At 46.1% G+C, this 12,186-nt stretch overlaps 1 protein-coding gene across 1 annotated transcript; it reads left to right on the top strand.

The window, feature by feature from the left end:
• The first annotated feature begins 220 nt into the window (after positions 1 to 220).
• On the top strand, positions 221 to 7,609 carry LOC101704958 (beta-defensin 1). The gene is made up of 3 exons (XM_004875430.3): positions 221 to 377; positions 1,095 to 5,320; positions 5,853 to 7,609. The coding sequence occupies exons 1-2, from the start codon at positions 320 to 322 to the stop codon at positions 1,238 to 1,240; spliced, it is 204 nt and encodes a 67-aa protein (XP_004875487.1). The 5' UTR covers positions 221 to 319; the 3' UTR covers positions 1,241 to 5,320; positions 5,853 to 7,609.
• Positions 7,610 to 12,186: the final 4,577 nt, after the last annotated feature.

The raw sequence follows: 12,186 nt of genomic DNA, 5'->3' as shown, positions 1-12,186 counted from the left end.
AGACAGAAAGGTTAAAGCCCGAGAGTGGGGACAAGCCAGCCCACAGCAGCTCCCCGTACATCCTCAACCAGACCTGAGCCGGACACGGACCAGCTCCTCCTCCCCTGTGCTGGAGGACATGACACGGAGGAGCCTCACGCTCCGGTGCAGCCAACTGCTGGTCAGGGGCGTGCCCGCTGTGGAGAGGCACGGGTGACACAGCAGGAAGCCGTGTTGTCATCACTGTGATATTACAGGAATCGCACCAAGGCTCAGAGCTTATAAGGCTGTGCCAGCACCCTGTTCGGTGCAGGCTCACTGGGACGCCAAGCTGTCAGCCATGAGGATCCATTATCTCCTGTTTGCGCTGCTCTTCCTGTTCTTGATGCCTGCTCCAGGTGAGACGGTTGGGCAGTAAGAGACAGAGGGACAGAAGCCAGGGTTATCAGTCGGTCCCTGTCCTTCCTTCAGGGAGCTTTAGAGGAAATACAGTGAGGCGTGAGACCTCCCTCCAAGGGCATCTCCGTGTCAGGCTCGGGTCTGGCTGTGGATGCAGATGGGGCTGGCGTGGGCGCGCAGGAGACCTGCCATCGCTTCATTAACTTTTCTTCCTGACAAGAATCACCAGGAACCCTCAAGCAGATGTCTTGGTCTTTTTTGTTCTATTCTAAATAACTCACAAAAGCTGTCTCTTGCCTGATCTTTTCATAGGACAACTATTAGAAAAACATGAACAAAAATGATATGAAATTTTAATTCCAACAGGAAAGACTGATTTATCCTGAGAACAGATGCATGGGTCCATTTTACTATGTTTAGTGGTTAGCGCTGGCGTGGCAGGACCACTTGAGAGGCCCAAGGACCTCCGTGGCCTGGGTCCCTTGAGCTCCCACGGAAGGTCGCTTCCGAGGTCCCGAGGGGGCTGACAGCTGAGATGCACCCACTGAGACCTGGTCTAGCAGTCGCTTACCTGTACCTTGACTGTTCTCTTGATTTTTACTGGAAAACGAAAACTATAGATAAAAAATGTAAAAGAAACACCGTACATGAGTTATGTGAGGAACTCCAAAGGCCCTGTACTGATTCCAAACTGTTCTCATGTGTTTTCCCCACAGGTGAAGGAGGGCTCATAAACACAGTGCAGAGATACTTCTGCAGGGTGAGAGGCGGCCGCTGTGCTGCCCTCACCTGCCTTCCCCGGGAGACCCAGATAGGCCACTGCTCTGTCAGGGGCCGGAAATGCTGCCGAAGGAGAAAATAGAAGATCCAGAAACATCATGAACATGGACAGTGGGGAGATGCTTTCTTAACATATATAAAGATAAAAGTGAATTAAATATTTTTTTCAAAAAATTAAAAATTTGATTTAAAAAATACTCCCGGCCCTTGTGGTAGTTGTTACCGAATAGATTCCACCAACGACTCCCCTTTCATTCAGACGAAGCAGAATCGCTCCGGGAATCTGCAAAGGTGCCTATCATTATTTTCCATGCGTTATCAGGATCGATCTCATCTTTGTAACTTCCGCCCCAGCCCCTTTGTCCTGAAACACTCCTCTGCTTCCTATCACTGTGCCTTCGCACTTTCCAGGCCTTCTACTGAGGACTTCAGCTCTTCAGATCTATCTCGACAACTTCAGTGCAGCCCTCAGGGCCTCCCACATCCTTCTGAACCCTTCGCTCCTCAGAGAAATGGATCCTGACTCTGCCTGAAACACTCCCGTTGTGAGTCCGTCTCCTGCGCGTCCTCTGCTGGTCTCACAGCTGATGTATACTTGACCCTCCCATGTTGTCTCTGACGTTTAACCTACCCCAGCCTGGGCTGTCTCATAGTCTCCCTCCGTCTTGAAGACACAGCTGGTTTTCCAGTACAAGCAGTCTTCCCTCTGACGTGGTTCGCACTTGAGTCCTCCGCTCCAGATCTTGCTTGGTTTCTGCACATTGTCAGTCCCCACATCTGGCTGCAAGAGGCTCAGGACCAAGGACCTTGTCCTGTCTCTTGTGGGCCACTCGGGACAGCACCCGAGCAGGAGAGCTGCTCAGCAGGTGCTTGTTGGATGGAGGAGCACTCGAGCCATCTGCTTGTTCACCGTTCAGCTAGGTGGGGGTCTGTGCTCTCTGACACCAGCATCCGGACAAAGGGCCAAGGGTGGAAGGCAGTGCAACTGAGCTCACAGGAAGAGGAGAGCAAGGAACCTCAAATAAGAGCTGAACCTCATCTTCCACCACAAGGATTTACTGCTGTGGGAGTTGCGCTCTGACGGGGCTTAGGGATGGAACCTGATGCAAGATGTGAAATGGTTGTTTTCACACATCAGGCACTGGAGCCAGACCGGGGCTGCAGAAGGGAAGGAAAAGCAGCGAGGCTCATGACTGCCCCTGCCCACAGCCAAGGCACAGGGAGCAGAATTCGCACAAGCAGCAATGCCACAGTGCAGAAGGGACAGAAACCAGACGGCAGGCAGGGGACACCCAGGTTTCCAGGGCAGAATTCCTGGGGTAGGGGCAGCACTGGGAGGGGCAGAGCTGCTGAGGGCCTTGGGGTTGGGAGGAGGCTTTGATCTTGGCCTCAGTGCTGGGCTTGGTGCACTTAGGGTAAAAATTCATAAGGCTGGAGGGGAGCAAAACCCAAAAGAGGTTGGGTGTCAAGTGCAGTAGTGCAGACAGGGCTGGAAGAGGGTGCATCCCCACCAGCAGAACAGAGAGCTTCATCCTCTGAAAGAAATCGCCTCATCAGTGCTGCCTTTGGGTCTGTAGGAAATTGTCTGCAACTCTAATGAGGCTGTGAAAATCTTTCTTCAAAGGACCAAAGTGACCTGCGCAAAACCTAAATGTGAATGGAAATAAATCCTGTCTTTCTTTGAGGGCAAAATCCATCACTTATTAATTTAGGCTCCTGGGGTGCAGAATCCAATCAAACCTTGTCCCATGAGAAGAAGCAGGAATTCGGGGACAATCAGGAGGAAAGTCACTCGGTAAAACAGACCTAGGGTTGGCAGAGACATTACTGTTAGCCAGAGGGGTACAAAGAAAAGGAGCGATCACCAGCTTTATAACTTGTCTAAAGCTGAAAGGAAAACTTGTTCACAACAAGGAAAGAGATGAAAGATACAAAGAACCAAATGAGGCCTGGGGATTTAGCTCAGTGGTTCTGGCGCCTGCCTCGCAAGCTCAAGGTCCCAAGTTCAATCCCCGGTACCAAAAACAAAACAAAGAAACAAAAGAACCAAATGAGACTTTTGGATATGAAAAATAACATTCGAAAAATATATGCTAAATTGGACTCGGAGTGTATGACATAAAAGAAGAAAAGATCTACAGGCCAACATCTTTATGACTCCCCCAAAAAACAAATAAATCAAAGAGAGAGAAAAAGGACGAAAACAAACTCACAGTGACAGAAACCTCAAGCAGTTTCACACGTATGTGTGGGTGAAGTAAGAAGAAAATTTGGGGAGGGAGAAACAGCCAAGGAATCAATGGTGAATTGTTTTCCAAATTTGAGGAGGCTCCAAACACACAAACTTAGGATCTAAAGTAATCCAACACAATGCACACAAAACCACAGCAAGCCTTTCGCAATCAAATTCTCTTACATCAATGATGAAAAGAAACAGCTGAAAGCAGGATAAGGAAACACACATTCCATAGAGAAGAATGGAATGAGGAATGGATCAGGCTCTGCAGAATCTATGCAGCCAGCTGTGTGGACCTGGAGTTCCATACCAGCAAACATGCATTTCAGAAGTGAAGGTAGCAACGTTTTCTGACAATAACAACAGGGAAAATTTAAAGGAATTCCTCCCTGGCACTATAACATTCAGGCAATAAGAAAACTATTCATGAGAAACTTGACTCTGAGGGATGGTTGGAGCATGTTGCCCACACTCTGGAGAGGCAGAGATGTCAGGTCAAGAAAAGCCAACACTCAGCTCAGGCTGCCTATGATCCCCCACTTTGTACGTCAACCATGAGCACGAAGAGAGGTTAAAGATGAAAAGAGGGAAACACATGAATATGTGCACATGCATTAGAGCAAGCAGAATGGACTTTATTGGCTTTTTGACTATAAATCAAAATAGGCTTTAGAGTAAAGAATATTACCAGGGATAGCAGGAGGTATTTTTCCTAATGAAAAATGCTTAAGTCACCAAGAACACAAATAAATACTAAATCTGCGTGTACCTACTAACAGGATTTCAAAATTCTTAAAGAAAAACAGTAAAAATGAAAGAATGGAAAAATTAATAATTACAATTGGATATGTCAGCAATTTTTATTGTCATGAATAAACAAAATACAAGAGAACTTAAGGAAGACTTGAACAACAGTATCATTCAACGTGACCTTTTGAAATTTATAGAGTACTCCACCCAGAAGAGTGGAATGCATTAAAGTGTCACTCAACATAGTCCTGACTGAGTTATAAAACAAGTTTCAAAACACCCCAAACAATTTAAAAGCATACAAAATAGGTCATCTGGTCACAGTGGAATTTACACAATATTGATAAACAGACATCTTGAAAAAATTCCCAACTATTTAGAAATTAATCAGCTTGCTTTTAACCATTCAAGAATAAATCACAAGAGAAATTATAAAATATTTTGAAGTGATCAAAAAGGAAAAGAGTATTGCCAAGTTTATAGAAATACAGCTACAACAGTGCTGAGAGGGAATTTTATAGCAACAGATATTTCTGTAAAATAAAGTAGGAAAACTCACAAATGACACTCCACTAGAAACTAGAAAAAAGAAGTTAAAGTAAATAGAAAAGATACAAGTAGATAAATAAAATAGGCACCCAATAAAATTTTTAAAAATAAAAGCTGATTTTGAGAAGATCAGTAAAAACACTGTAACTCTCACTGTGTTCATTAAGGAGAAAAATATAATTCCCAGATGCCTTGGGTGTAGGCGCTGGCTTCCGGCAAATGGGATAAGAACCCACACCTCGCGGCGCCATAGACAAGGAACTACCACACGGTGGCAGTCGTGAGCGGCCACGCTCCTCCCTTACAAAGCCCCCGTGTTCTGGATCCTGCTGTTTTCTGTAGGTTGGGGAGGATGCCAGCAGTACCAGGGGAGGCTGGCGTTTGCAGAGTTGTTCCAGCTCTGAGGCAGTGGGGAGCAAAGGGGCAAAGTCGTTTCAACACCGTGGTGGCTGCAGAAGGGAAGAGAGCAACAGGACTTGGAAGAGAGGCTGGTTTCCTTGGCAGGGACATGGCAGCCACGTGACCTTGAGATGACCTTGGACGTGTCTCCTAGTGCTTGGAGGATCCTGTGAAACTGAGCCGCGCTATCCCGCGGTCTGCAGACGAGGACTGAATGGTGTCACTTAGGTAACAGCGGCCAAAAGAGGGCTGGCTATAGAATTTGCAAAGCTAAAATCAAAATGAAAACATGGGAGCTGCTTGTGCAAAGACCAAGAAAAGAAATGTGTTAGAGGCAGTGAGTGATAAGCTTTTTCTTTTAAAAAATTTATAATTTTATAAAAGGGATAACAGTTACAGAGAAATAACAACATAAGCTTTCAAATTGTAAGATGATAGTTTTGGTGTCATAATTTTAGTAGACTAAATAATAATATTTTATTAGCAGAATTGCAAATTCATCTGTTATCTCACCAACAGACTTGGAGCGGCATTTTTTTTTACAGAAATCTGCTGATGCAGCTGGATAAAGAGTATTGCACAGGCAGTGCATTAAGATAATTTTGAAACATAAATCTTAATGTAGCTAGAATTAGAAATTTTTTATGAAAAAGTTATTAAAAGATTTAACTATTTAAACATCAGGTTCATGTAACACCAAACTGAATTTTAAATTGTTACTTATACAGCAGAATTTTAACATTTCTTCTGATGTTTCCAGGAAAATGTGGAGGCCCACACACTAAGAGTGAAAACGCCTTCATGATTTGTTATTAATTCAAAACTCCTGTTGATGCATTCAATGGCTGTGTCTTCGGTAAGAAGCAAAATTCAACTGTAAAATCGTCCTTGATTTATCTGAAGCTTCCCGTGGAAGTAGCGCTTTGCTGCTGTGCGCTCCTGCCTGTAAGTTCGTGTCCACTCTGAGACTGGCTAACCTCCTTGGGGTTCTGAGCCCCTGGAGAGCTCTGGTACCTCCCAGCACTCCCCTGCCTGGCCCAGGTGCCGCACTTGGTCTGTGCTTTTCCCACATTTTGCTGCCTGAACCCTGGGTTTGTCCTGGAGTCCGGGCCAGGTGTGAATGAGGGTTCTGAGCTGCTCTGGAGATGAAAAGATGTGGAGTCCCAGGCTTTCTTACACGGAGACGCCCCTTTCCCTGCTGGGTTCAGGTCACGGCTGCTGCTGCTCCTTCAGCTGTCACTGCCAGCAGCCTTCTTCCCAGCTGCCCAGCTACCCGGGGCTGCTCCAGGCAGCCAGGCCAGCCTCCCCGGGCCCTGGGCGTGAGCCTGGACACCTTGTCCCTGACTCGCTCACCCTCCGCACGTACCTGCATTGCTGTCTCCGGGTTACACTTACCAAACACCAGCTGGGAGGAAGCACTATGGAGAAGGACGCGATGGTGACAGAGGAATGTGTCCCAGCATGGCCCCTGCCCCCCGAGGACGGGTCCCCATGTGAGCCCTGAGGACCACCCTGGCCACAAAATGGGAACCACTAGAAGTTGCTTTTCTTAACTGCATGCTTGCTACTGAGAAAAGTCAGTTTCCAAAATCCAAGATGTGAAAGACTTTGCTTTTTGAAAGTCTCTCAGTGTGAAGGAGACTTCTCCCTCTTGCCTGGTGTCCTGAGCCACCTTGTAACAGACACACGGGCTCCATTCTGTCACCTGTCGCAAGGGAACATCTGGAGACACAGCGTCTACCTCCGGGTGAAGGAACCGACCGTGAGGTTTCTCCCCAACCCAGGGCCAGTGGGGACATTCTCTCACAGCCTTGCATGGCCTCGAGCTTATGAGAACCAATTAACTTAGATTTTCATTAAAGTGTACAAGTCCTCAAATCCTGTAATTCCTGTCCTCTGGTTTATGGTAAGGCTGTGCGTGGCTGAGTCAAGCTACTAACCCATCCTTTGAGGGACAAATAGTTCCCTCTGGGAAACTGTCTCCAGTGAGCTTGGTTGTCAGGGCAGAGAGTCACCTTACACAATGCCAAAAGCAGCAGTTGCACCCCCAGAACTCCCGAGGAGAACTCAGCCCAGTCCCTGCGAAGCCATGCTGAGGTCATGAGTCTTCTGGGTAGATTGTGTGCTTCTCAGCGATCTTCACATTTCAGATCAACTTTGCCTCCTCTGCATTATTAGCCAGATTCCTTGTCACCAGGACAACATACCTGACACCTACAATTTAAAGGAGTCTGCAGGGTTTCAGAGGGTCAGCTGCTCCAGGGCAGAGAAGGTGTAGCCAGAAGACAGTGCAGAGCAGTCAAGATGCAAAGTGGGGGGCGGACAGAATGCAGCCTCCAGGTCGCACCCCTTGACCACCTCCCCCACCAGGCCCCACCTCCAACAGCACAGTAAGCTAGGACTCAGTAACAGATTAGCCCACTGATGAGCCATTTCCAGGGAGCACTTACCCCCCAGTAGCCCCGCCTCTGAACACTGGAGCATGCTGGGACAGTTTGGACCTAAGCCTTAACACTGCAACAGGCTGCAATGTCCACTGAGACCCAGGTGGGACAAAAGGTCCATGCTCCAGTGCTGTGGGTCATTCCCTGGGGTCAGAACAGAGGCGAGGAGAAATTTACCTCCTTGAGTGGTCAAATCTTTACATGGCAATGCATTTTTTAATAATTGCAAGCTCATGAGTCATTTAGGAAGGATGAATTAGAATTAATGCCATAAAAAAGAAACATAAAAAATAAAAAACATAAAACATAAAAAATAGGAACTACTAAGTTAAGTTAATTCAACTTCTGAAACTCAATGAAGCTCCTTTTCATGAAAGGGATTAAGATGCTGCTGAGGCATTCACTCCTGTAAGAATCAACAGCTGAGGTCACATGATATTAGAAATCTTTTGCACAGCAAAAGAAACAACCAGCAATGTACAGAGGCAACCCATAGAATGGGGAAAAAATTTACCAGGTTCTCCTCGGACACATGACTAATATTTAGAATATATAAAGAACTCCAAAAATCAGGCCCTCCCCCATATTTAAAGACCCAATCCAAAAATGGACATCAAAGTGAATAGGCACTTCTCAGATGAAGAAGTAGAAATGGCAAAGAAATATATGAAAAATGTTCAGCACCACTAGTAATTTGAGAGATGCAAATTAAAATGACACTGAGATTCCATCTCACTCCACAAAGAATGGTTCTTACCAAGAAATCAGCCAATAACAAATTCCGGCAAGGCTATAAGCTCCCACTTCTGGTGAGAGTGTAAATTGGTGCAACCACTATGGAAGTCAATATGGACAGTCCTCAAAAAACTGAAACTGAAAGTTCCATTTGACCCACTGATTCCCTTTCTAGGTCTCTTCCCAAAAGAGTTAAAAGCAGCGTATCACAGTTATTTATGCACACCTGTATTTTTAGCAGCACAATTTATAATGGCTAAATTTTGGGAGCAGCCAGGATTGTATATGAGCATCCAAAGATGAATGGATAAAGAAAATGTAGTTTTTATATACAATGGAGTACTGCTCCGCCCTAAAGAGGGATAAACTTAAGACACTTACTTATAGGTAAATGGATGCATCTTGCAATGTAATTTTTAGTGAAATAAAATGGATGCACGTGTTTAAATATCACATTGTTTTTCTCATGTGAGAAATCCAAAGGGTAAATAAGGAGCAAAATGGATGATAGATACTGAGAAATAGGAAGAAAATGTTCAAATAAAAAGAGGAACAAGGAAGGGGAAGGGACTAGGGTTTAAAAAAAAAGATTGGAAGGAAAATCATGGAAACAAAGTTTTGTAAATGGGGAAGAGAAGAGGGATTGAAGGGAGGGGAGGGAAATGGGAAAAAATAATTAAGACTTATTATGTACAGGTACAAATTCCCTGTGATGAATGTGATCATTATGTATAGCAAAACTGTAGCAAAAAAATAATTTTAAAAAAGATTCATTGTTGAAAAAGATAGAGACAAAATCTGATTCATTGTGTGACTGAAGATTTAAAATGGACAGGAAAATGTCAATAACTATGAAGCCCCTATTGAAGCATCAGAGGGACTGAGAATATCGATTGCATACTAAATAATATTAAAGCCATTCTTTCATCGGTGCGTCATTGTTATACATGTGGGGCTCTTATTCTTCAGTATGCTCACGAGGTATTCAGGGTGCAGGTCATGATGTGCTGTGGTTTAGATCTATCTCAATGACCCCTGAAGGTCATGTGCTATGCTTGGTTGCCATCTTTTGCTGCTGTTGAGAGGTGATTAAAACTTCTGGAATTGGATCCTAATTGTAGCAGGTTAAGTCACTGGGGTGCTGCCCTGAAAGGGGACATTGAGACCCTGAATTTCCTTCTCTCTGTCTCTCTCTCTGTGTCTCTATCTCTCTCTGTCTCTCTCTGTTTTTGTCTCTCTCTGTTTCTGACTCTCTCTGTCTCTGTCTATCTCTGTCTCTGACTCTCTCTGTCTCTCTGTCTCTCTCTCTGTCTCTGACTCTCTCTGTCTCTCTGTCTCTCTCTCTGTCTCTGTCTCTCTCTCTGTCTCTGTCTCTCTGTCTCTGACTCTCTCTGTCTCTCTCTGTCTCTGTCTCTCTCTGTTTCTGACTCTCTCTGTCTCTGTTTCTGACTCTCTCTGTCTCTGTCTCTCTTTCTATCTCTTTGTCTCTGACTCTCTCTGTATCTCTGTCTGTCTCTCTATCTCTGTCTCTCTCTGTCTCTCTCTCTGTCTCTGTCTCTCTCTGTCTCTGTCTCTGTCCCTCTCTCCTTCCCAGCTGCCATGAGATGAGCAGCCCTGCCCCACCATCTGCCCCCCCAACTTGATGTTCTGCCTCCCTTCCAGGCTTCAGGAACAAAAGCAATGAAGCCAATTAACAAAAGATGGACACCTCTGAAACCCTGATCCAATGAACCTCCTCATTTAAGTAAATCTTCTCATCTATTTTGTCATAGCGACAGAAAACTGACAAGCAGATGATGTTTGCTTCTTGCCCCAAAACCTGAGTGAAAGAGTTCAGCACGTGTAGACTGGATTCGCCTTCTTTGCTCTATGAGCCCCCTTGGGCTGCAAGACATGGTGTTGGATTCTGGGTACAATGTTCAAGCTTCCCAATACCGATCTGCTCAGCTCATGGGGAACCAGGGCCCTGGCGAAGGCCGAGGTGCTCTGTTGACTACAGCTCTGGTCCAGTGGGAATTTGTCTGTAAGTTCCAACAGCCCCTCTGAATCAGGAGGCCACTGCCCATCTTGCGGACACACAGCGTCATCCCAACTTCCTTTAGAAATATTTCTGATCTGAGAGTAGAAAAGTGGTTACAAGGCCAGGAAAGGCAGTGTGTGTGCTGACGAGAAAAGGGAGTTGAGAGGCAACATGCAGGTGGAAGGATTAAGCTTTGATGTTGTACTGCACAGTAGGGCCAGTACCGCTTACACTAATTCACTACCTACTTCAAAACGGCTAGAAGAGAGGGTTTCTGATGTCCACAGCACAAAGAAATGGTCACATTGATTTTGTCACATTCATTAGTGAATGCACCCATTGAAATACCACAATGTAGTGCATATGAGCATACACAGGATTACTCTGTACCACTTTAAAATAAATGTGTCTGACCCATGGAAAAACGTGTTTTTAAAGTGTAAAGCTGTAAATGGAGAGTTCTTCCTCCTTCCTCTACTACCAAATAATCTGCTCAAATCTCTATCACTGTCCAAATCAAAATTGACCCTAAGTGAGAGATTTCTGTCTATGCCATGCTCTGTCTGAACATCACTTAGATGAAAGGAGGAAATGACCTTTAGTTTCTCTCTGAACATCCTCACCCCTGAGCTCCAGCACAGACTGCACGCTGCCAGGGCTGAGATGGCTTCTGCATGTCACAGAGCAGCAGGGGGACTGAGGGAGCCTAGCCTCCTCCAGCCCAACCGTGGGGTGGCTCAGAACTGGTCCTCAGAGCAGCCCTCATCTGGGGGACAGAAAGAGCTCTGTGACTCCCCTCAGAATCCCCACAGCATTCAGTGCAACCAAGCCCTCGGCATTGATGCCCGTGGAAATCCAAGAAACCGTGGCCCTGTGGTGTGGAGGATTCCTAGGGCTGGATGCAGCCAGGGGATAGGACAATCTGCTCACCTCTGTCCTGCAAGGAAATGGGGGATCCTTTGGGCCACACTGGTGTCCTCCTGGCTTCTTTTTCTACAGAAACAAAAAGCAGACCTAACTGACTTGGTGCCTGTCCCATTGGGTGGGTGGTGAAATTCTGAGAATTTTCACATGAATTTTATGAATCTTTGATAATGTGGGGAGATGGGCTCCTGTCTTTATTCCCTCAGACCCCAAAGCTGGGGCAATGGTTGGGAACTTTTGGATTTAGAAAGTATAGTTTCATGGCACTGGATATGAGCAGAGATGGAGCAATGAGACCGAAACTCGACAGGGCTGCAGGAGCAGCAAAATCTAGCACAGCTAAAAGTCCACTGAGCAGGCAGTGAGCCCAAAGCCCCCACCACTGGCCAAACCCCCACTCCACTCACACCAGGACCCAAAGGAACAGGAAGGAAGGAGCCCCCGGCCCCAGCAGCAGGGCAAATCGGCAGGAGTCTGAGTTAGACTGTGCTCCCCGCTCTCTAAAGGCCGTTCTTCTGACAGCAGAAAAGGTATCAAGTTTTTAATCCCTGTAATGCTTAGAATTGCAGCCACCCCTGAACCACACACCTGGACCTATAGCAGGGGACCTGTTTCGGCTACCTCTCTAGTCCCTGCTGGAGAAGATCACCAGCTATAGCCACGAGGGTCCTGCATGTCATCTTCACATTCTTCTTGGTGTTCCTGCTCCCCCTTCCAGGTAGGACAGCTAGGGAATAAGACTGCTCACCATGGAGACGAGGGAGAGTCTCTCTCTCTCTCTCTGTCTCTGTCTGTCTCTCTCTCTGTCTTTCTATCTCTCATTTTTCTTTCTTCTCCTTCTCCCTCTACCTGTCTCCTCCACGCCCCCACTCTGCTGTCTTCTACATTATTAGTTCTGCACTCCCTTCTTTCTGTACCTTATTCTCTCTCTCTTCTAAGCACAATTTTAGACCAAATCTATTGTACTTCAC

The sequence above is a fragment of the Heterocephalus glaber genome, unplaced genomic scaffold (genome assembly GCF_053883595.1).
Source record: "Heterocephalus glaber isolate CG9 unplaced genomic scaffold, H.glaber_assembly_v1.0 deba00001458, whole genome shotgun sequence".
Classification (NCBI taxonomy): Eukaryota; Metazoa; Chordata; class Mammalia; order Rodentia; family Bathyergidae; genus Heterocephalus; species Heterocephalus glaber.
Note: the sequence above shows the minus strand (reverse complement) of the source record. Positions and strands in the feature narration are given on the sequence as shown.